The 24,885-nt window shown below is 34.1% G+C and overlaps 1 protein-coding gene across 9 annotated transcripts in view; it reads left to right on the top strand.

Moving 5' to 3' along the window:
- The window catches only part of OMA1 (OMA1 zinc metallopeptidase), a 128,875-nt gene that overhangs the window by 7,116 nt on the left and 96,874 nt on the right, over positions 1-24,885 (top strand). For 7 of the 9 annotated variants that reach the window (XR_013757531.1, XR_013757532.1, XR_013757533.1 and 4 more), the window contains exons 2-7: positions 63-584; positions 3,193-3,421; positions 5,557-5,730; positions 5,827-5,934; positions 8,806-8,934; positions 11,491-11,565. Coding sequence is in view for 6 of the 9 variants with exons in the window: in XM_079101983.1 (XP_078958109.1) it covers positions 82-584; positions 3,193-3,421; positions 5,557-5,730; positions 5,827-5,934; positions 8,806-8,934; positions 11,491-11,565 (1,218 nt within the window). In the remaining 3 variants the exon portion in view is untranslated. Of the gene's footprint in view, positions 1-62; positions 585-3,192; positions 3,422-5,556; positions 5,731-5,826; positions 5,935-8,805; positions 8,935-11,490; positions 11,566-14,968; positions 15,004-15,915; positions 16,725-24,885 lie in introns of those variants that run through there. The other 2 variants (XM_079101985.1, XM_079101982.1) reach the window with 2 other exon arrangements.

Below are 24,885 nucleotides of genomic sequence, written 5' to 3'. Positions count from 1 at the left end.
TTCCCAATTTGGTGAATAAATATTTTTCATAGATACTTATATTTTATTTTTTCGTGTTCCAGATAATCAAACAAAAGAAAGATGAGCTTCATCTATGGACTGCGGTCTGCTACTAGAAACTGTTTCCTCTCCCGATTTAATTCATGGGACAACTGGAGAAAATGGAATTCACCAGTAGTAACGTTAGTGGGCTATTGTCAAGTACAAAATCTCCAAATGTTAAAGAAGTATCAGGGTCTTAAATCATTCAGTCAGTGCTACATGTGGACTTTTCTCCCTGGAAACTTTCATTTCTGTAGGACTTTGAATAACAGAAGAACGGGATACCTCTCAAGTGCCAAAAGTAAGAAAATTCGGATGGTTACTCACACCTGTTCTGCATGGAATGACTCTTTTCCAAGATGGATGCTTACTAAAGAAGTTGCAGTTGATCTTACTCTTGGAGCCTCAAGTCCACTGAACTGTTCCTCTGTCAGAGTTGGCAGGAGTTTCCACACTTCTTCACGGGTTCAAGCTGCTCCAGTTCCTCTCTTCTTGATCATTCTGAAACCAGTGCAGAAGCTACTTGCAATCATTGTGGGCAGGTAAAATAATTAACAAATTAAACTTTTATATTGGCTTTTGTTGATTTTGATATTCACATTTCATATCAACTTAAAAATTAAAGTTTAATTTTGAAAACCTAAACATTTAAAGAAAGTTTGTTAGTCTTCCCCATACCATATTTAGCTCAAAATTGAGTTTTTATACGGTAGGTCCTACCCAATTTTGTTATATGTGATTTAATACTCTCAAAATAATTTGCTGCATATTAATTTATGGCATAGAAATATGATCTTTAGAAAGTTATATGTTCATGTAACCCCTTTTTAAAATATTTTATAATTATAAGAAGAATCACAGGTTTTGGCTATAGCTCATGCATAGGTATAGTAGTTAATAAACATTGCCTTTTTATTTGGTGGAATTTGAGAAAGTGAATCATGAAATTAAGGAGCTTTTCTTATATAATAAAGGGCTCATACCTAGTCAAGTTACCTTTTAAACCATTAATATGTATTTATTCTGTTTCTGAAATATTTTTCTTTATAAAAATTACTATTTTTGCATCATATAAGTAATTTTTTTTTTTTTTTTTTTGGCAGTTCTGGAAATTGAATTCAGTGGCACTCTACCACTGATCTATATCCCCACCCCTTTTTAGTTTTAGTTTGAGACTAAAACTTGCTACGTTTCCCAGGTTGGCCTTGATATTCCTGCTTGACCTCCCAAGTAGCTGGGATTACAGACACTGCCACCTTGCCCAGCTTAAATAGTACTTTTTGTTGTTGTTGTTTTTTAACCTGTTTTTTTGTTTTGTTTTGTTTTTGTTTCATGGAAATTGAAGAAAGCTCATCTCATAAAGGTTTCTTAAGTTTGGTAACTACAATGTCCCTTCCAGCCGCCTTTCTTCTATACCAACAACCCAATATACTTTTAATAAAAATCAAGAAGTTCTCTTTAGTTTTTCATTTTCTTCATTATGATTTGGTGTTGGCACTTAGAAAATAAACAGTCATATTGGATCATAGGTTAAGTAACAAACTCATCCCAGTTTCTTGGAATAATATCTTTCTGATTTCTTGTGTGTTTTCATCCTTTTAAATTCTTTTTTCTTAATTATTTTGTTTTGGTTACAGCTATGAGTTACTTAAAATTTTCTTTTAGGATATGTTCTGCATACATTTTAATTAAGTAAAATATCATAAATTTTAAATAGGAAATAAGTATACTTTGTAGTTTGATTTATGTCTCTTCTGGTTAAGACCCTTTGTGTAAAAGCATTTCATATATGTTATTGTGTTAGGCATCTTTCCATCACTGTGATAAAATACCTGAAATAATCAACTTATAAGGAGGAAGGCTTATTTAGCTCATGATTTCATAGGTTTCAGGCAGTGGTCTCTTGGCCCTGTAGTTTTGGTCCTGTGGAGGTACAACACATCATGGCAGAGAACTGGCAGAGAAGCTAAAAGAGGGAAATAGGAAGGGGTTAGGGTCCTAATATTCCCTTCAAGGGCATGGACTTAATGCCTAACTTCCTCTCATTAGGTCCCTACCTCTCAAAAGTTCTATCATCTCATAATCCCAGTAGTGCCACAGACTAGTAACAAAGCTTTTAACTCATGGACCTTTTGGGGTCACTTACATTGTAAGCCATATTAGTAACTTAACAAAATTATAACTTTAGAATTTTTTAAAGTAAATTTTTGTCGAGAATGATGTATATATATATATATATATATATATATATATACATATATATGTTAAATTTTTATGATTTTACTGATGAACTTAAAAGGAACTTTGTATCCCATTATTGAAAATATTACTTGTCAAAATATTTCTGAATTCTTCTGAGCAATAGAGTATTGTTGCCTGGTAGAAATTGAACCTTCTCAGAGAGTATCTATAAAATCCATTTGCTTATTTACAGTGCTTCTGATCTTCTTTTTACCTCTCCTTTCTCATATTCTAGAGGGGATAAAGGAGTTTCTGCTTCTGAATAATATTTATTTCCAAAATCAATGCTAAAGTAGTTTTCTTTGTACCTTGCTGAAGAACTTGCCAGAAATCTGAGAAGCAGGGGGAAGAATAGTGGTTAAAGGTATAGATTCGTTGTACTGTAACTCCTTATATGTTTATATGGGCAATTTATCCCTATTAAGTGGTTCAGTGGTCAGACTCTGGAATGTCATTGCCTTCATTGCCTGGTTTTCCTCTTTACTCTGTAACCTTGCACAAGTTGCTTAATTTCTCTGTCCCAGTTTTCTGTAACATGATTATTAGGAAGATTAAATGAGATGACATCTATATAATGATTAAAAGAGTGCTTTTCAAGTGGCAACTAGTCAATAAATATTAATTAGTGGGAGTTGTAGTAAAATAATCAAATAACTCCTCATTTATTGTTTGTCCTTAAAATATCTGAAGAAAAATTTCAAATGAGCATTAGAATTTTTAACTGTATCTCCATAAATACTCTTTGATCATTTAGCTAGCAATTTTATGTTAAAAAGTCAAGGATACAGAGAAAAGTAGCATTAACATTCAAGTGTTTGATGACATAAAATTCTAGCACACATGCATTTGCATTTTGGTGATGTGTGCCAGTACAGTTATCAGAACTTTGAATTTTTCTCTTTGCTCTAGGGGCATAAGGAAATGGTGGCAAGCACTTCCTCCTAACAAGAAGGAACTATTTAAAGAGAGCGTAAGGAGGAATAAATGGAAGTTATTCCTTGGTTTGAGTAGCTTTGGACTGCTATTTGTAGTGTTTTACTTTACTCACTTGGAAGTGAGCCCAATCACAGGAAGAAGCAAGCTACTATTATTGAGGAAAGAGCATTTCAGACTTTTGTCAGAACTGGAATATGAAGCTGTAAGTAGAAAGAATTGTTTTTCATTAGATTTTCACTCAAAGAAGGAAAGTTTCATATATTTGAAAGATGCACTGCTTTTTAATTTTAGTCATTGGAATGAAATTAACATCTTTTTTTGCAGAAATCCTGAGAACTTTCACATGTAGTATTCCCACTGTCTACATTGGTTTCTTTCCCATTCACCAGCAACTCCTGCTCAGCACATGTCACCTTTACTTTCTCAGGAAAGCCTGCCTTGATTATTCAGACTGTGATCAGCAGGGTGACTAGATCAGGCACTAGTGGGTATCCTTCATTTAGACTAAACTGTGAACCTGCTCATTTGTAGTTGTGCCTGGTGCTTGGCTATAGTGGGGTTAGGTCTTTTACTTTTGTCTTCTTTTTGCTTATTGTATTTTTCCTTCAAAGAATTTACATGAGAGTAACTTAATAATTATTTGTATAATTATTTACTTTTTAGTCTCTTTCCCTTATTGAACTAAGCTCCAAGGTGCCAAGGACCTTGTCTGTTTTGTTTGGTGTTTTATTTAAGGGCTAGCATGTATGGGTAGTGTGAATTTATTGAATGAACACATATGTAGTGAGAATTTTTAATGCTTTGAAAGTCAAGTAAAATAAAATAATTTCTTTCCTAAACATCAGTTTTGGCAATTGTATTTTCTGAATGCAAAAAAAAAAAAAAAAAAAAAAAAAAAAAAAACAACAACAACAAAAAAAAACCCAGGGAATTCTAATTCTTAGCTCCTTGGGAGAATATAATAACTCAGGTAGTTAAACATTTTGTACCCTGGTATGCTACTTGAGGATATCAACATTCTGTCTCTAATGCCTAGGACATACCTCATATGTGTTTAGGTCATGTTGACTGAATTAATGTCTTTTAGCCTCACTTGACCCAGCTTTGGTATGGTTAGGTCTTTTTATTTAAATTGCAAATAAGTTACTGAATTTATCGAAGAAAAGTTACCATTAAAATAAGAAATAATAGTGACTTTTTACTGTAAAATTGTTTTTAATCAAGACATCTCTTATGATAGATTACATATAGAGAGGTGAGATTTTTTTAGAATTTAGTAAGAGACAAGTTTGAGGAAGGTATTCTGGAAAGATTGAGATGGGCTTTCTATTAGTGCATCTCGTACTATTCATATTGCTAAGACATTTTTAAAAATCATACATATGTGCTTCTATACCTGTATATACATATAGATATAGACATGGACACACTTATCTGTTTTTAATTGTTTAATCTACAGATGTAATACCTTTGTGGTAAAAATTCAAGCAAATGTTCTTTTAGAGATAAAGTACTATAATTACATGTAATCTTAATTCCTTCAGAGAGATTCATAGTAGGTTTTTGGTTTGTTTCATTCAGTTTACATTGATGAAGACTATTTTAAATTCATATTCTATAAAATATGGGTTTTTAGTGAAGCTGAAAAAGAAGGTTGCCCCCTTGTTGATTTATATGTGAATGACAACTTGGAAGTTAAAGTAATAGATTCAGAACATCCTTAGTTTTCTCAGTATACTTGAAAGGATCTTTCATGAATATAGTGTCAGAAAAGGTTCTTGAAACATGAGGTGACTAGTTTTAATCAGCATCGTATGGAGAAAGTAATCCATTAGTTCTCATGTTTTAGCAATTCCCTTTCAGTCTGTGTGAATAAATCACTTTCAAATGAATAAAATGTCTTTTTAAAAGTTGATCTTTCCTATTAGTATTGGTGTGTGGAATGTTTTTCTAGTGAGTTATGAAAATAACTCTTGTGTCTCGCTTTTTTTTTATGTGAAATCTTTGTTTTCTAGGCAGTGTTTTGCTTTCTAAAATACTTAGGAAAGTAAAAATTTAAGCACTTTACTAGCATATAGGTTAATAGAAAAAAATGAAATTTTGATTTCAACACATTTATGTGAAAAATCTTCATATTAGAATTTATTCCATTGTGAGAAACCACTTTGCATGAATAATTCAAATTTGAGAGATTTGGGTGTTTAATATGTACAAATTTTTATATAATTAAATCTTAAAATGTCCAACACTAAATAGTCATGTAACTCTTCATGAAGTGACATAAATGTTTTGTAAAACTCTTTTACAATAAAGAATACTTTCATTTTAATCTTTTAGTGGATGGAAGAATTTAAGAATGATATGCTAACTGAGAAAGACCCTCGATATCTGACTGTTAAAGAAGTGGTTTGTCATCTAATTGAATGTAATAAAGATATCCCAGGGATCTCTGAGATCAATTGGGTTATTCATGTGGTTGATTCCCCAGATATAAATGCCTTTGTGCTTCCAGTAAGTGAATGTTTTCAAACACATTTTTATTGTTAAATTTAATGTCCTTATATTTTATGGTTTCTAATTGCTTATATTATTTTCTTTATGGTGCAGAATGGACAAGTTTTTATTTTCACTGGGCTCCTAAATAGTGTAACTGATATGCATCAACTTTCCTTTCTTCTGGGTCATGAAATAGCACATGCAGTACTTGGGCATGCTGTAAGTACCTATAGTGAATGCTGAGTTGTCAGAATATTGCTTCAAAGGTAGCAAATTACATCTCTTCAAGAACTGAGTCTTTTCAGTTTTCTATTTTTAATGATGGAATTTTAGTATTTTTAGTAATTTCCTTATTCTGTTACTTAAAAAATGTAATTGACTCATTTTTAGATTTTTTTATTCTTTGTACTTGATACTGAATCGCTAGTGTTTCTCTTAAATACTATTTTTATTAGCTGTCTCTTTTGCTAAAAAGTAATTATTTTCAACCTCTAATTATATCAAATTTGATTTTAAACTTTTCATAATTATTAACATATATATAATCTAGTCAGAAAATTAATTATATAAAATGAAATTACTATTGAAGTGGGAACATGTTTTCTTCCTTTTTTATTCATTCTCAGAGGATAGCTTAGAGCATCTCTGAAAATATCTAGAATGTTAGCCACATATAATTAATGCAAAATAATAATATTATCTTGTCATCTTACAGTTTTTGAAGGTTTTTTATATATATATCTTTTCATTCTTAACTTTAATACCTCATGAAATATATATTTATTTCCCCTATTTTATATATGAGGACTAGTGTTTAAAAAGACTCTCAATAACACAACATTACAAAGTGACTGACTTGAGAATTTAAAGTAGGTCTTCTGCTTGCAAGTTCAACATTTCTTTCTTTTACCACAGTTACCTGCTTGTTGGCAGCACTTCTTTTTATAGATTTTAGAATTCAGGTTGATTTATGGTCCTTTGATTACACATCTGTTTGACTTGGTATGAGTCCAGGAAAATAACATATTTATTTTACTCCTTTTTAAATTGTCACTCATTAAAAAAATATGAATGGCTCTTTTGTCCACATAATTAGAGAGAAGTATATTTTCTTTAATTGAAAACCTGAAGGCAAATAGTGAAAGGATTATGAAATGCTAAATTACAAGTGCAAGTAATGTTAACCTTCAGTGGAAACAGTAATGTTTATAGTTCTTCTAAAAGTCTTAAATTCTGCCTCTTCTTAGAGTAATAAGAAGATAAGATAGGTCAAAGTTGTGCTTTTCTGAAGTGCAAATAATAGTTTTCTTCCTTATTTCCTCAAAGTTACAGAAAAATTTAAAAAGTATTTTTCTTAAATAAGTCCTAAGCGATTTTTAGTGTTATTATATGCACTCTGTCTTTCAAGTAATGTTGTCATAACCACAAAAATAGATCAGTTTTGGCCATTTTAACATTTAAAAGGTATTACATTCATGATCTCGCTGATAAGTGGATGAGGACATATAATGGGGGGTGGGAGGGGTCAGTGTTAGGGTTAGGTTTAGGGTTAGGGATAAGGAGGGTGGTAAGAATGGAGGAAGGAAGGACTGTATAGAGGGAAAAGAGGGGTGGGTGGGGGGGGAAGGGAAAAAAAATAACAGAATGAATCAAACAACATTATCCTATGTAAATTTATGATTACACAAATGGTATGCCTTGACTCCATGTACAAATAGAGAAACAACATGTATCCCATTTGTTTACAATAAAAAAAAAAGGTATTACATTCATTATGTTTTTCTGGCATCTAATTCAGTGCCTTATTCTCATTTTGTTATTGTTATCTTTGTCAGTATAAGAACAATAATTAGATGAGACATAAAATGCAAATAGTACCCTTCATAGGAAATAGTTATTAATACTTCTTATGCAGAGGTATTTATTATATAAAAATATATTTTCTCTTTTGGGAATCTCAATTTTGATTAGATCTAACCTTTTATGTTGTTTTCTTTGTTTCAAAAATACACAGATTTTTTTATTTCTAGTTTCCCAAGACTGTGTGGTTTAGCAATTATATTTTTCAGTAATTAATAGCAAGGATTTTCTGTTCCATAATGACTTCATTATTTTGAGTTTCACTCTTTCATGTTAAAATAATTGTGTACTTTTTTTTCATAGCACAGAGTTCTTATAATGAAGCAAAGTGTGTTTTGTGATGAAAGATGATATTGTTGAAGAATATAGTCCAAATCATTGCTTTTAGTTTTTAGGCATGTTTCATATGTTCAGGTTAATAACTGCAATATTATCATTCTCAGCATTACATTTACTGATCAATGCAAACAACAAATAATCCAGTGCATTAAACTTACATTAAACATTACTACTATAAAAAAAAACTATATTACATATAATTTTGTTTGGTTACTGCTGTAAGTAAATACAGAAACTCAACCTAATTCTCTGGTGAGAAATACTAAAATTACAAAATTGACAACTTGTATAAAATCGATGAGCCTTTCCTATTTTAGGTCATAAAGACCAAAAGATGTTTATTTAAAATAAACTTCTAATCTTTTTCTGAATTATTCCTTATTTTAACTGCTTCATATGTTAGGTAGTGTTTAGTCTTTATCCAAAAATATAATAAACACATTTATTTTTGTTTAAAAAGATTTAGTGACTATATTAGAAACTAAAACTTACTGGGTCTGTCTAATTCCTGGTCCTTTCATTAATAGTGGTGTGATTTTGGAAAGCAGTTTTAAGGGTCCTCTCCATCTCAGTTTCATTATCTGTGAAATAGGAATAATTCTACCTATTTCACAGAATTGTACTGTTAATATAAGAAACTGTAGGTTAATGAACCTGTCATTGACTTGATAGTAGCAGCACAGTAAATGTTATGTGTATAAGTATGTAAGTGAGGGACAGGAAAAACAGACTGGGAACTATATGCACACCGAAGAGAAGTAAGGATTGTATTTCTTGAGTACCACTTAAATACATGCAGTTATTTAATGTGATTACACATGATAACTAGAGAATATAAACACACTGTCTCAATTTATTGAATGTAATTTTCACTTTTTTGATTATTCTCAGGCAGAAAAGGCTAGCTTGGTTCATTTACTGGATTTCCTAGGTATGATATTTCTCACGATGATTTGGGCCATTTGTCCACGAGATAGTTTGGCAATTTTGGGCCAGTGGATACAGTCTAAACTGCAGGAGGTAAGTCTGAGATAATATCTTGAATTTATAATGGCCTACTGAGGATATTTTAATATTATTGTGAAGCAACAAATAACAGAGATGTTTTCACTTTTTTGGTGGATATTTAATATTTAATTTATTTCATTTAGTATTTAATTTAACATGGGTATTGAATTTTAGTGTCTTATATTTTCTCATTTTTAGGGAATATTCTTACATATAAGCTTTTAAATTAAGAAATACTACATCTCTCAAATAAATGATGAATATGGATGGTTTAAAAGGGCTTGGTAATTTTTAGCTAGTATCTTTTTTTTTTTTCCATAGTTGTTCTTATACAGAGAGAACATAGTCACAAAACCCTTCCTTTCATTCCATTACTGTGGTGTACTGACTCCCCTGTCCCCCAGATATTTTCATATTTTTGGAAAACACTTTAATCTTTAAACTTTAATGATCATGGAGTTGCTAAGCTGCTTTATCACCCTCTCCTGTTCACTCCCATTTAAACTTATATTGCTTCAAAATTATCAAAAGGACCATCTGAAAAGGTGTTTGTTAACTTTGGTTCTTAGTGCTTATGTGTAATGATAATCTCAAAAATATATTAAGTCCTTCATTTTGTTTGAAACACTGCATTACTGAAAGTAGGTCTTGTAACCTTCATAAGCATTTTGTTAACCATGATTAATTATTTTATTTTACATTTTTCTTTATTTCTTCTTATCCTGGGAGGTTTGGTTATTTAGGCACAATCTGTCATTTGTTTATTTAATGATTTGTGGAGCACCCATCAGAGTGCCATCTGGGTGTTGTTCAAATCTAATGTGCAGAATTCTTTGAGACAAATTGCTTTTGAGATTCAATAACTAAGGCTTTTATTCAGAGTTGTCACATCATTTGGCTTTATTTATATTGAAATAAAGGTTTTTAAAGGGAAAAAGAAGAAATAGTTATTGCTTAGATTATCAAATCTCATATTTTGGACTTTGTTTCTGTCACTGACCTGCTGCAATGTCAGAGGTGTTCTTGAGGTTTCCCCTACCCATCCATCTATAGATTACTTTTTCTGTGGTGAAATCAGATTTTCACCACACTAAGATTTCTTGTAGCTATTTTTGAAATTCTTGATGAAGCCTGTCTTTTCATTGTAATTCTTTAATTTAATAACTAAACTGAAAATAGAATAGGGATGACTTTTGTTTGAATTCTTTTCCCCTAAATTGAGGCCCCTCAATGCTTTTGGTGACAAATGTTTTCTGTCCAAAGCTCTTCCCATTTTGACTGGGAAGCAGAAAGGAATTCTGATAGTAAAGTCATTAGGGAGTAGGAATTGCCTTCATTCATTTACTGTCAGTCATTTGCTGTGACTATTGAATACTACACTTAATGATAGGATTTCTCAATCTTAGAACTATAATTGTTTGTCATGGGGGGTTTTCCTGTGCCTTGTAGTTACCAGTAGCTTTCCCTTGTTTCTTTCCACTTACTAATGTCCCTGGGGGACAAAGTCACACCAGATTGAGAATCACTAATTTAAAGCATTTAGCATAGTCCTTGTCATAAAGTAAGGACTCAATAAATATGAACTATTAATTTTATTATTGGTTCATTTAATACTCTGTAAATTTAGGAGTTTGGCACTGTTATCAGCTCCATTTTACATATAATACTACTGGCTATCCTTTTAAAGCCAGTGTTTTTAATTGGTATATTATGAGTCTAAATGGGACACATGAAGACTGCTCATGGGTGAAGAGACAGTGATCCATTTACCAATCTTTTTAAAACAGATGTGATGGAGATGAAAACATTCACATCTAATGGTCACATACTGTGATCAGATTGATTTCTAGCCATCACAAGCATGTTGCCACCTTTGAAAAATTGCTTCCCCAATTAATAACTCTTTTCTCAAAAGTCCTGCCTATTGATCTTTTATAAAATTTTAGTATTTACTGAAAATTAGAATTTAACTGGAAAGCATTCTCATAAATACAATTAGGAAAATTAAAGTTATAATGTCTTTTTTAAAATTTGAATTCAGAAGAAAATTTAATTTTCCTTACAAATCAATACTTGGAAAGGAAAGGGAAATTAAGATAATTTATCAAAGAGAGAACATTCAGCCATATTGTTAATTTTCTTACTGAAACAAATCTTCTGGTAGTATCACTGGTTATTATGTACCTATATTTTTTCAGTTCCATTTTAAACTGCAAGATCTAAATGTTCTTTGGTCATATTAAGAGCTTACATTAATAAGCTTTCTTAGGGATCCCTCTACTAAGTGGAGATTATAATTGGAAAAACAGAAATGATACTATTGACTGTCCAGAAATTTGTAGGCATGATTTTTTCTTTTTTTTCCCTTGTTTTTAAAGTATTAATCTGATAGAGGAAATAAAGATTCTTTTTATATTTTATATCATGGTGTTGTTCAAAGATGTGGAAAGTATAGAAATTTTATCCTAGATACTCTTTGAAATTGATTTTTTAAAATCTTATTATGTTGTTCCTTTTGTCACATAATAAATTATCTTAATGGAGTTTCTCTATCATATTTCTTCTTAGTATATGTTTGATAGACCATACAGTAGAACATTGGAGGCTGAAGCTGATCAAATTGGATTAGAGCTTGCTGCAAAGGTAAAGTGACTATTAGTTGAAAGTCATGTTCTTCACATAGTAAGATAAATGTGTGTTGTCTTAATGTTTGGCATGGGCAGAGATTGAGAATTAAACTATATTAGTCCTAAATATTTATCAGTTTCCCATTACTATAACAAAATACCACAGGCAACTGGCTTCAAATGAGAAGAGGTTTCTTTAGCTCTTAATTTTGGAGGTTCAAAGGCATTGTGCACACCTGCACTGGCTGAGTTCTATTGTGGGTAGAAGATGGTGGCATGTAATGGCAGGAGCATGCAGAGGAGCAAAGTGGTAATATCTATAACAAAAACAGAGAGAAAGAGGGTACAGGTGGGGTCCTACAGTCCCTTCAAGGATACACTCCAATGACCTAGGGATCTCCAACTTGTTCCCACCTTCTAAATGTTCCACTACCTCCCAATAGTGCTGCTTGGGGTCTAAGACTTTAGTGGTAATGTACCTTTAGGGGTCATTTAGACCTCATTCAAACCATAGTCCCCTTTATATAATTTTCATTAATCTATAGAATTTGAAGATTGTCATCTTTGTAAGAATGCAAACTAAAGATGTTCACTTAATCCCCTCCTATATATGAGGCTTTGTTATGCCTTTAATATAACAGGTAAGATTATAGTGCTGTAATTATTGTGTTTTATTAAAAAAAGTCTTACTCTTCTATTGGAAAGAATTTTTTGCTTGCATACATTATTCAATTATAGACATGAATTATGTAAATTGAAAATTTTAAATATAGGTATGTCCTGATCTCCTTTTAAAACTTGCCACATGGTGGGGTATGCCTGTAATTCCAGCACCTTGGGAGGCTAAAGCAGGAGAATTTTGAGTTCAAGGTCAGCCTCAGCAACTTAGCAAGGCCCTAAGCATCTCAGAGAGACTGTCTCTAAATAAAATACAAAAAAGGACTGAGAATGTGGCTCAGAGGTTAAGTGCCTCTAGGTTCAATCCCCAGTACCAAAACAAACAAACAAACAACCTTGTGCTCTCTAGAAAGCTAATGCAGTCCTTAGTTTTCTCCTGTCCCTTGCTTCTCTGATCTAAGGAGGCTTTATGAGTAGATAAGATGATGTGTAGCTGTTACCCTACCTGGAGAAAAGTTAATCCTATCGTAGCTATGATTCTGGTTGCATAAAATGTGTAAAAGAATAGGCATTCAGGGCATTTTTGTTGTAGCAGGTAGAGCAACTTTGGGTCTTCACTTTTATTTAAATTGGTTTTGTTTCTCTTTACTCAATGGGCACTTAATGCCTGACTACTATTTTAATCACCTGTAATAACTAAGTTCCTAGAATTTAACATTAGAAGTAAAAGTGCATTTTTTAATAAAAATAAGTGTAAACAGTGCCACTTCGCATATTAAGTTCAAGTTTTATTTGATCCTTTGTTGAGTTTCCAGTAGTTATTAATTATTAAAGGCACTATTATTTGAACCTCTCATAATGAGTTTTATAGTTTAATTTCATAAATGAAGACATTACTCATTCACAAAAGCAGAAGCGGTCCTTTGAATGTTAAATAAGTAAAACTAAGTGACTTTTCAGACTGCACATTCAGATTCCCAAATAAGGGATGATAGATACGTTATATCAAGAACTTTCTAATTTTAATGTATTATAGTCTATCAAATTTTCCCTTTATATTGTGTGTTCTTTGTTCTTGATAAGAAACCTTTGTTAATCTCAATAAATTTTGCCTGCTTAATTTCCAAGAAATTTTATTATCTTTTTTCATATTATATTAGAGGTTAAGAAAATTTTTTTCTATATGGATAGCTAATAGACTTGGTACCATTTTTTGATGAGTCATCGCTTCTTCACCACACTTCAGTATCTTTTTGTTTTAAGGTGGTGGTATATGTGGGGTCTATTTCTGGACTCACTGTTCTCTTCCATACTACGTTATTACTGTACTTTAGTAATAAATGTTGACATCTAATAGCTTCGGTCCTCCAGTGTTTTAAAAGATTGATTTGACTGTTTTTGGACATTTGCATTTTCATATGAATTTTAGAATCAGCTTATTAAATTATACACAGACTTACAAAGCATGCCTAGAATTTTAATTGGAATTGCATTGTATTTATACAGCAATTTGGGGACAGTTGACTTATGTCTACCTTATTGAATTTTCTCATCCATGAATATGATTTATTTGCCTATTTATTTAGATGTTTTTAAATTTTTCTCAGTAATGTTTTGAAGAGTTTTTGTATGTAGGACTCAGACATATTTGGTTAGATTTATTGTTAAATGTGTGATGTTATGATAGTGTCATTTTAAAAATAAATTGCTTATAGATAGAACTATCATTTATTTATATAAATGACTTTGTATCTGGCAATCTATTTCTTACTTTCCAGTCTGTATGTTTTTTTTTCCTGCCATATGGTAATAGTAAGAAACTTCAGATGGTAGGCAACTTTCTTTCTTCCTGATCTTATAGTATTTTTCCATTAATTGTAATGTGTGTTATAAGCTTTTTATAGAGACTTTTTATCAGATGAAAATTTCCCTTCTATTTCTAATATTTTTGTTATTTTAAAACTTATAAATATTAAATTTTATCAAATGTATTTGATACATTTACTGAGAGAATTATGTGATTTTTCTCCTAAACTGTTAATGTGGCAAATTACATTGATTTTATTTTAAAGTAGTCAAACTTTTACTTGTGGAAGTGAGCTGGATTTTGTCAATTATATTACTCTTTAATATGTTGCTAGAATTGGTTTGCTGATGTATATGTTTGAATGTTTATGTTAATAGGCGATGGTAGATTGAATTTGCTTTTCTTGTAATGTCTTGTCAGTTTTTGGTATAAAGGTTATAACTGACCTCATAAACTGAGTTGGGAAGTGAACTTAATTTTCTATTCTCTAGAAGAAATAAAAAGAAATGTAAGAAATGTAATGAAATGTAAGAAATGTAATGCTAATCTTTCTGTAAGAGCAGCATTATGTATTTTTTAAATGTTTGGATAATTCATAGGTAAAGCCACCTGGGTCTACAGATTTCTTTGTGGGATTGTTTTTAATTATGGACTTAGTTTCATTAATAGATGTAGAAATATTCAGTTTTCTATTTCTTGTGTCAGTTTTAATAGTTTTGTTTTTCTAGATATTTGTTTAAGATTTCAACAATCTTATTTTAACATATTCTTACTATCTTTTCAATGTCTAAAGGATACCTGCATTTTGCTTATTAAATTTTAAATATCCTCCTAGTTCCTAATGTTGGTGATCTGTGCCTTGTCTTTTTTGCTATATTTTATCACTTTCATTAATCTTTTCAAAAATCATCTTTTGGTTCTATATAATTTCTTTATTATATGTTTGTTTTTTATTATATCAGTTACTTTGTCTATCTTTATTATTTTTTTTCAGGTGTCTCATGCTGTTCTTTTCCATTGTTTCTTAAGGTAGATACTTACTGATTTTTTAAAATTGTTTTGTTTCTAGCATAAATACTCTTCAACTTACAGTGATGTTATAGCCTTATTAATCTGTCAGAAGTTAAAAAATGTACTATTGGTTGTGTCCCCCAAAGGCCCAGGTGTTAGAGACTTGGTCCCCAGCCCATGGTGCTGTTGGGAGGTGGGCCTGTTCAGACGTTAGGTCCTTGGGAATATGCCTGTGAGGGAAATATTTGGACTCTGGCCCCTTCCTGTCTTTTTTGCTTTGTGTTGCCATAACCTGAACAGACCTCTTCCTCCACATGTTCCTCCCATGGTGTATTGTGCCTCCACACAGCCAAGTGACCATGGACTGAAGCCTCTGAAACTGTATGCCAAAATCACTTTCCTCCTTTTAAGTTGATTATGACAGGCATTTTGTCACAGTGACAGAAAACTGACTAATGGCCTATTACACCTAACTTTTTAAGCATCGTAGCTTAGTAGTACGGTGCAGTGCATTTTACCTATTGATGACTTACCCTTGTGGTCATGTGTCTGACTGGGAGCTGTGACTCTGCTGCTGCTCAGCATCATAAGAGTACCCTATATATATTGCTAGCCCAGGAAAAGATCAAAATTTGAAGTGTGACTTATCCTGAATACCTGTCACTTTAACAAGATCCTCTAGTCAAAAAACTCTTAAAGTTAAACATTGTAAGTTGAGGACTGTGTATATATTTAAGGATATCCTTTATCCTTTAAGAGCATCTTTGCTTGCCACATTGCAGGTATTAACATGTACTTTTTTCTTTAGTTTAAAATATATTCTTGTTTTTATTGTGATTTCCTCTTTGACTTGTGGATTATTTAGAGGTGTATTGTTTAATTTTTGATCATTTCATGGTTTTATAGTTACCTTTTGTTTTTGATTTCTAGATTAATTACAGTGACTAGAGAATATACTGAATGATGAGTGTTATGGTTTGTATATGAGGTAACCCCCCAAAACTCTTGTGTTGGTGCAGGAATGTTCAGAGGTAAAATAACTGGATTGTGAGAGCTGTAACCTAATTTTTCCATCCTCGTTTGAATGGACTGGGTTGGTAACTGTAGGCAGATGGGCATGGCTGGGCATGGGCATCTTCCCTGTGGCCCCACAACCTCTCTCTGCTTTGTGAACTCACCATGACCTGGACAGCTTTCCTCTGCTGGGCCCTTCTACCATGATGTCCTGCCTTACCCTGAGCTCAGAGAAATGGAGTTGACCATCTATGGATTGAGACCTTTGAAACTGCACTCCAAATAAACTTTTCTTCCTCTAAGTTGTTCTTATGGTATGTTTTGGTCATAGCCCTGGAAAAGCTGACCAAAACAGTATCATCTGTTGGGTCTTGCTTTGTGACTCAGCATGTGATCAAGATTGTTAAAATGGTGTGCACTTGAAAGTAAGCTCTGCCATTGTGGATGCAGTATTCTATAAATGCTAGTTTTGTCAAGTGTGTTAATTTTGTTGTTTTAGGTCTTCTTGGTGAATTTTTTTTCCTGCTTATCCAAAGAGGTTTGATAGTCTTTAATTATCATTACAGATTTTTCTCTTTTTAGTTATATCAGTTTTTGCTTTGTATTTTTACCATCCATATCTAGGATTCTTTTATCTCTCTGGCAGATTAATCTTTTTATCAGTGTAAATCCCGTTTGTCTGTAGTAATGCTTTTTGCCTACATTCACCTTTTCCTTTGTAAATATTGTTATCTCACTTTTTTTGGTTAGTGCTTGAATGGTATGTCTTTTCCTAATTATTTTCAGACTTTCTATGTTCTTTTTTTTTAATTTTTAATTTTAATTAAAAATCATAAATTTACATAGGGCAATGTTGTTTGATTCATTTTGTTATTTTTTTCCCTTCCCCCCTCCCACCCCTCTTTTCCCTCTATACATTCCTTTCTTCCTCATTCTTACCACACTCCTTATCCCTAACCCTAAACCTAACCCTAACCCTAACAATAACCCCTCCTACCTCTCACCCCCGTATGTCCTCATCCGTTTATCAGTGAGATCATTTGTCCTTTAGTTTTTTGAGATTGGCTTATCTCACTTAGCATGATACCCTCCAATTTCATCCATTTGCCTGCGAATGCCATAATTTTGTCATTCCTCATGGCGGAGTAATATTCCATTGTATATATATGCCACAGTTTCTTTATCCATTCATCAACTGAAGGGCATCTGGGTTGGTTCCACAATCTGGCTATAGTGAATTGAGCAGCTATGAACATTGATGTGGCTGTATCTCTGTAGTATGCTGATTTTAAGTCCTTTGGGTATAGGCCAAGGAGTGGGATAGCTGGGTCAAATGGTGGTTCCATTCCAAGCTTTCTGAGGAATCTCCATACTGCTTTCCAGAGTGGCTGCACTAGTTTGCAACCCCACCAGCAGTGTATGAGTGTACCTTTTTCCCCACATCCTCGCCAACACCTATTGTTGCTTATGTTCTTGATAATCGCCATTCTAATTGGGGTGAGATGAAATCTTAGGGTAGTTTTGATTTGCATTTCTCTTATTACTAGAGATGTTGAACATTTTTTCATATATCTGTTGATTGCTTGTACATCTTCTTCTGTGAAGTGTCTGTTCATTTCCTTAGCCCATTTGTTGATTGGATTATTTGTATTCTTGGTGTAGAGTTTTTTGAGTTCTTTATAGATTCGGGATATTAGCGCTCTATCTGAAGTATGATTGGCAAAGATACTCTCCCACTCTGTAGGCTCTCTCTTCACATTACTGATAGTTTCCTTTGCTGAGAGAAAGCTTTTTAGTTTGAATCTATCCCAGTTGTTGATTCTTGCTTTTATTTCTTGGGCTATGGGAGGCTTCTGGGACCAGGGCTGGGCAGCCAGAGACCTCTCCAGGCAGCATCGTCCCCCTCCAGCTGCAGGCTTTTTCCACGGGGCAATCCAAGATGGCGGACTAGAGGGTGACTGCATCTCCAGTTGCCCCAGAACCCAGGATCCAAGAAGGGGGGGCATTGAGAGTCTCGGACAAAAATAGAACCACGGGGTGAGTCTCCCCCACCCAGCGAAGCTCAGAAGGGCGGCAGGCCCGGATTCGAGTGGCTTATTAGAGTGGGACAGGGCAGATAGCGTCTCCCCCAGGCAGCTCGGTGCAGTCTGGCAGTGGGCTCCGCCCACAGGGACAGATCCTCCAGCCTCTCAGAACAGGCCCCCCAGTGAGAGCCCTTCTGCACAGAAGAAGCGCGGCCAGCTCCGGCCCGCCACAGCCAGCTCCAGCCTGCCCGCAGGTTGCTTCAGTGACCAGCGCAGGGCGCCAGGGACTTCCCCAAGCAGCCCAGCCCCGCTCCAGCGGGAAGCGCCTCTCTAGGCTAGCTTCTCGGGGCAAATCACCCAGTGAGAGCCTGTCTACACAGAGCCAGCCACAAGTCCCCAAGCCAGTGGAGACCTCCAACCTACACAGCCTCTGGACCAGGGCTATGCAACAAGATACCTCTCCAGGTCTCTCTCCCAGGAACCAGTAGCGGGCTAGGGGCAGCGTTCTTCGGAAGCACTGCATTATCAAATTAATCCAAGACTTCTGGCTACTGAAGGCTGGTAGGTGATACACTGGAAATCTACAGGGTCACTATAAGCCAATAGAGGAAATCTACAATATCACAGAGTCCCATAGACATCTGACCAATATGAGAAAACAAGGGAAGAAAATGTCCCAAACAAACCTAGATACTATATCAATAAAACCCAATGACAGCACAGCAGAAGAAATGTCCGAAAGGGAGTTCAGAATGTACATAATTAAAACAATCAGGGAAGCAAATGAGGAGATGAAAGAACAAATGCAGGCATTAAATGAACGCACTAATCAACAGTTAAAAGAGCAAATAACGGAAGCAAAAGAGCATTTCAATAAAGAGTTAGAGATACTGAAAAAAAACCAGACGGAAATCCTTGAAATGAAGGAAACAATAAACCAAGTTAAAAACACCATAGAAAGCATAAACAATAGGATAGATCACCTGGAAGACAGAACTTCAGATAGTGAAGACAAAATATTTAATCTTGAAAACAAGGTTGACCAAACAGAGAAGATGGTAAGAAATTATGTTCTTAATGTGTATCTCTTATAAGCAGAAATCCTGTTCTTTTCTTTAATCTTTGCCTTTTGAGGGGTTGTCTTTAGTCTGTGAGTTTAATTGACATTCCTTGTTGACTAATGATATTAGTATAAGCACATTTTCATGTGTACATTGGGCATTATTTATATATTTTCCTTTGTGAGTTGTCCAAATATTTTGCCCATTTTTAAATGGAATTATTTGCCTTCTTATTCTTGAGTTATAAAACGTTTTTATGTACTTGCTGGATACAAATGCTTTGTCAAGGATTTGTGTATTTCATATATTTTCTATCATTCTGTGACTTGTCCTTTTGTTGTTTGAGTGGATTTGGATTTGGATTTTAAAATGTCTATTAAGCCTAATTTTTCTACTTTGGGTGTAATTATTTTCCTTTGTTTCATTTTCTTAAGATGGGTGTGTTAGTCAGCTTTTTAGTCACGGAGACCAAAAGACATGACAAGAACAATTAGAGAAGGAACAGTTTATTTTGGGGCTTATTGGTTTCAGAGGTCTCAGTCCATAGGTGGCTGGCTCCATTGCTCTGGGTTTGAGGTGAGGCAGAACACCAGGGTGGAAGGGTGTGGCAAAGGAAGGCAGCCCAGGATTTGGAACCAGGAAGCAAAGAGAGGAGCTGAACTCAACTCAAAATATGTATGCCAAAGGCATACCTACTCAGTAACCTACTTCCTCTAGACACACCCTGCCTTCCTACAGTTACCACCCAGTTAATTCCTGTTAGGGGTTAGTGCACTGATTAGGTTAAAAACTCTCATAACCTAATCATTTCCCCTTTGGACTTTCTTGCATTGTCTCACATGTGAAAATTTCAGGGACACCTAATATCTAAACTATGACAATGGGAACTAAAGACACTTGGTTTTGGACTTTCTTGTTCTTTACCAAGAATAGTTAAAGCTATAAATTTCCCATTTTCTATTATTTTAGGTTAATTTGACACATTGATATATTGTTATATCATTGATATATTGTTATATCATTATTTAAGTAAAGACTTTTCTGATTTTTTTTGTGATTTCTTTTATCTCTAGGTTGTTCAGAAATGATTGATTTAATGTCCAGATATTTTTGGCTTGTCTAAATGTTTTATTGTTGCTTATTCCTAATTTAATTCCTTTGTGGCCAGTAAACATACTCTGTAAGAGCTTTATCTAGTAAAAATCTGTTGGTTTGTGGTGCAACATTTGGCCTGTCTTGATGAACATTCTATCACTTGGAGAAAAAAATGTGTTTTGTAGTAGTCAAGTGTGTGTTTTTGATAAATACAAATTAATTTATGCTGGTTTACACTGTCATTCAGATTTATATCTTTCTGATTTTTGCCTACTAGTCTACTTTTTGAGAGAGGAGTTTCAGAATCTTCAACTGTAATTGAAGATTTGTCTATTTTCCTTTCAGTTCTCTTACTTTTTGCTTCATATAATTTAAAGCTCTATATCAGGTGCATATACATTTGGGCTTATTTTATCCTCTTGAATTGATTAATCATGAAGAAACATTTCTTTTTTGTTTCTAGTAATACTTCTTACTTGAAGTCTATTTTGTTTGACACTAATATAGCCACTTCAGCTTTCTTATGAGTTACTTCATTTGGTATATCTCTTTCTATTCATTTATTTTCTAGCCTTTTGAGTTTTTTATGTTTAAGGACACCTCTTACTGATAGCATATGCTAGGTTGTTGCTTTTATATTTGTCTCACAATCTTTGCCTTTAGGTTGAAGCGCATAGTCCATTTATATTTATTTAAATATTTTTGAGTATGGTTGTATTCAGGTCTACCAATTTGCTATTTTTTATTTGTCTTATCTAGTTTTTGTTTCTATGTTCCTCCTTTTTTGCCTTCTTTTGGGTTAATCAGTATATATTAGTCTCCTGTACAACTGACTTTCTAGGGAGAGGTCTTTGCATTATTTTTAAATTTTTCCTCTTAGGATAATAATATTCATATTTAACTTATTCAAATCTACTCGAGGTTAATATTAAATAATTTCTAAGAACAGGGATCTTATCATGGTATGTTTGGCAATCAAGGATTTAGGCAAAGATGAAGCCCATTCTTCATATTCGTTTCTGAGGGTCTCCTCTTAAATTCACATCGTGCTGCTGGCTTCAGGTTCTCTCCACAGAAACTAAAAGTCCATATTGTTTCAGCTTTTTGTTGCCTAAACTTCTCTTGTTTGATGAATGCATTGGTTAAAAAAAAAAAAAAAAAAAAAAAAAGGCTGCAGACTCATAGATCTGGTCTCCTGGGTTCCTCTTTTAAAAGTGGATGTCTGTCTATTCTCTGCCAACTTTTCAACAGTCCCCCAGAGTACCTTCAGTGCATTTTTCCTCCTCCCCATTAGATAATTTGGGCAGAGCAGACAGTTTCTCATGCCTTTTGTTCCCTCACTGTAAGAATTTCCTCTTATAGAATTCTCACTGCTTTTCCATCCCTGAGCTCTGGAACTGTAGCTGATGGACTATTGTTTTCCACTACCTTTTACGGCAACTTTGTGGAAGCTGGGCAGTATCCTTAGGCCAGAAAGCCATGACCTTTTGTCTTATTTACTCTAAAAAACTTTTGATATTTAATTCTCTTTTGACTTGGTATTTTTCTATACTTGCCAATATCATCAATTAGCTGTTATTCTTAATCAAGTTTTTTATTATTTTTATCTGCTGTTATGTTCACATGACCACTTCCCTTTTCTGTCTCTTCTGGAAGCTTCACATTCTTTGAAAGAATATTTTTCCAGGGCACAAATTTTAAATTAGCAATTATTTTCTTTCACCATGTTAATGATGACATTCCTGCATTTTCTAATTTTATTGTTTCTTTTAAGACTTCAGTGTTTCTTTTAAGACAGGACATGGAGTGTTCAATAGGAAGCAGTGTTTATTTCGTACCAGCACAGACTTGACTGATTTTCATCCACAGTCCAAGCCCCTAATGCAGAGGGACCCTTTTGTCTTATACAGCCCCTGATAGTCCCCCTCCCCCCACGCCATTACATATTAGTCCCTTTGTTTCCCCTTTATGGAAAAATACATTTTGCTTGAGTATTATACTATAAAATCATAAGGAACTTAGGACAGAACTGTGCCTGCCCACTGGGGAAGGGGGTTTGTCAGGGTCATCCATGTGCCCTGAGTGTCAGTGAGTTGCACATGCGTGCTGTGTGCCACCTTGCCTTTTGTCTGGGAAATGCATGGGTACCTGGTCACTGAAGGTGCCATGTTGTCCGGCAGAGTCCTGCTTGCGCGCACAGATACTAACCAGGTTAAACAGACTTTGAAGAGGGCTTCCACCACATCAGCTATAAGTTTTCCCATTGTTCCTTAGTTTTTCCATGGCTGCTAAAATTTTCTATTAGTCTTTGCTTTTCTGTAGTTTGTGATATATCTACTTACGTTTTCTTTTCATTTATTGTGCGTGTTGTGGTTGGATATTCTTCATCAGTTTGGGAAATTCTCAGCCATTATCTTTTAATGAATTGCACTGGCTTTACTTATTCTCTTCTCTCCTTCTGGTATCAGGATTACAGATATGTTAAACTGTCATGTGTCTCTTTCCTTTTTATTTTTGTATTTTCTACACGTTTGTGTTTCAAGATGTGTGTTTTTCACCTGCACAGTAATGCAGTTCACTAATCCTATATTCAGCTGTTTCCATTCTGTATTAAACTCATCTTTAAGTTTTAAATTTCAGTTATTGTGTCTTTCCATTCTAGAATTTCCATTTGATTCTCTCTTATAAATCTCAGTTCCTTGGTGAAATTCTCCATCTTGTAATATGTTTCTTTATATTTTCTTGAATATGTGAATCTTAATATTTTTAAACATCCCTTTTTGGTAATTCTAATGTCTGGATTCTGTTTGGGTTTGCTTCTATTTTCTATTTTGCCTTTGGTCTTTTTTCTTAGTTTAGTTGATTATTTTTGATTGCTGGATATTACATATAGATAGATATTTTGGCTCTAATTAACTTTTTATTTCATTCGAGGAATTTCTCCCTGTATTTGATGGCATTTAGAGTAAAGTAGGTCATTTCAGTCAATCAGGACCCTACCTACTATCTTTGTCAGGTATACCCTGTTTCTAAGAGTACTGCCCTCTAGGCAGGCTTCCCAAAGGCCTGGAGTGTGCACTGTCTTCCTTCTCTTTAGTGGTCCTCAGCTTTGTTTTTTTATTCTCACAGTACCAGGGTTCTGCTGAAATTGTTGAACTCTCTACCCAGTTTTTTGGATACTGTTTTTGGGGGCAGGGGGTACTAGGGATGGAACCCAGGAGTGCTTTACCACTGAGCTACAGCCCCATTCCTTTTTAATTTTTAATTGTGAGACAGAGTCTTGCCAAGTTTCTGAGGGTCTTGCAAAATTGCCCAGCCTGTCCTCAGACTTAGAATCCTCCTGCCTCAGCTTTCCCAGACCCTGGGAATACAGGCATGTGCTACCACACCCAGGTTTAGCTGCTTCCTGTTTCACTTTACCTGTTGCACTTGGGTGGCTGAATAATGGCAGATACCTCTGTGAACGAGAATCAAGTGTTGGCTTTGTGCCCTCCTTGCCTTTAGAAGCTTGACTTCTCAAATTTAGCAGCTCTGATGAGTCTGATTCTGAAGTTTTTGGTTCTCTAGACCCACCAGGCAGCTACACACTCCTTTGCCACCTTTCTGCTCAGATTTTTCAGCCTCTTGCTTTTCATTGCTTAAAATTCCTCACATTCTTTGAGGGGAAAGAATGACACTCAGAAAGGGAGGTTCACCTTATGGAGCTCTCCTTGTTTCAGGGATTTTTTTCTTTTCTCCAGCCTTGGCTTGTTAACCAAATACTCTTATTGTGTATGGCAGAAACATTGTTCTGTTGCAAGCTACTTTTTCACAACTAGAAGAGTAAGTTCCTTAATTAGTTATTTTAATAACTACCTAATGTTGCATAATAGGGATGATACATTTATTTATCTGCTATTAAAATTTGGGTTATTTTCAGGATTTTTTTCTTTTTGTGATTGTTGTCTTACTCATATTTCCTTAAACCCCATGGACTTTTATTGCTCTAGGAAGGGTAACAACAAGTAAGATTGGTAGAATTTTTATTTTTATATTTAGAACATACTTCCAATTATTCTACAGTGTTAATAGCAGATCTCACCAATATGTGAGAATGCCCTTTTTGTTCGTACCCGCATCAGTACTGTTTCAGTCATTTTAACTTTTTGTCAATTTGGACAGAAAAGACGTCTGACTCCTTTTTTTTAATTTTCAGTGCTGGGAATGGAACTTAGTGCTTTGTGCATTCTAGGCAAGTGTTCTGCCACTGAGCCACATCACCAGTCCTTTTTATTTTATTTTGAGGTAAAGTCATATTAAACTGCACAGGTTGGTCTCAAACTTGAGATTCTCCTGCCTCAGTCTCCTAAGGAGCTGAGATTATAGATCTTAGGCCTGTGTTACCACACTGGGCTCCTTGCTTTTTAAATTTACATTTTCTTACCTCATGGTAAGTTGAATGTTGTCTCTTCTGTTGACTTTTATTTTCTTTTTTTGCAGATTGTCTTTTGTTGGGGGGTACTGGATTGATTTTAAAAAATAGATACTGTGGGCTCTGTACTTGGAAATTCTGATTTAGTAGGTAGATTGAAAGAATGGACATTTTTTTAAGCTGTTTTATCTCAACTCCCTAAGGTCTTCCTCCCAGTAATGGGAACAAAGCCCCTAAAGCTGTTCCAAGAAACAGCCCCAAACAGAGAATAAAAGAGTAAATTGAGCCAGATAGC

This window comes from Sciurus vulgaris, assembly GCF_902686455.1.
Source record: "Sciurus vulgaris genome assembly, chromosome: 1".
NCBI lineage: Eukaryota > Metazoa > Chordata > Mammalia > Rodentia > Sciuridae > Sciurus > Sciurus vulgaris.
The sequence above is the reverse complement of the archived record's forward strand: the minus strand, read 5'-3'. Positions and strand labels throughout refer to the sequence as shown.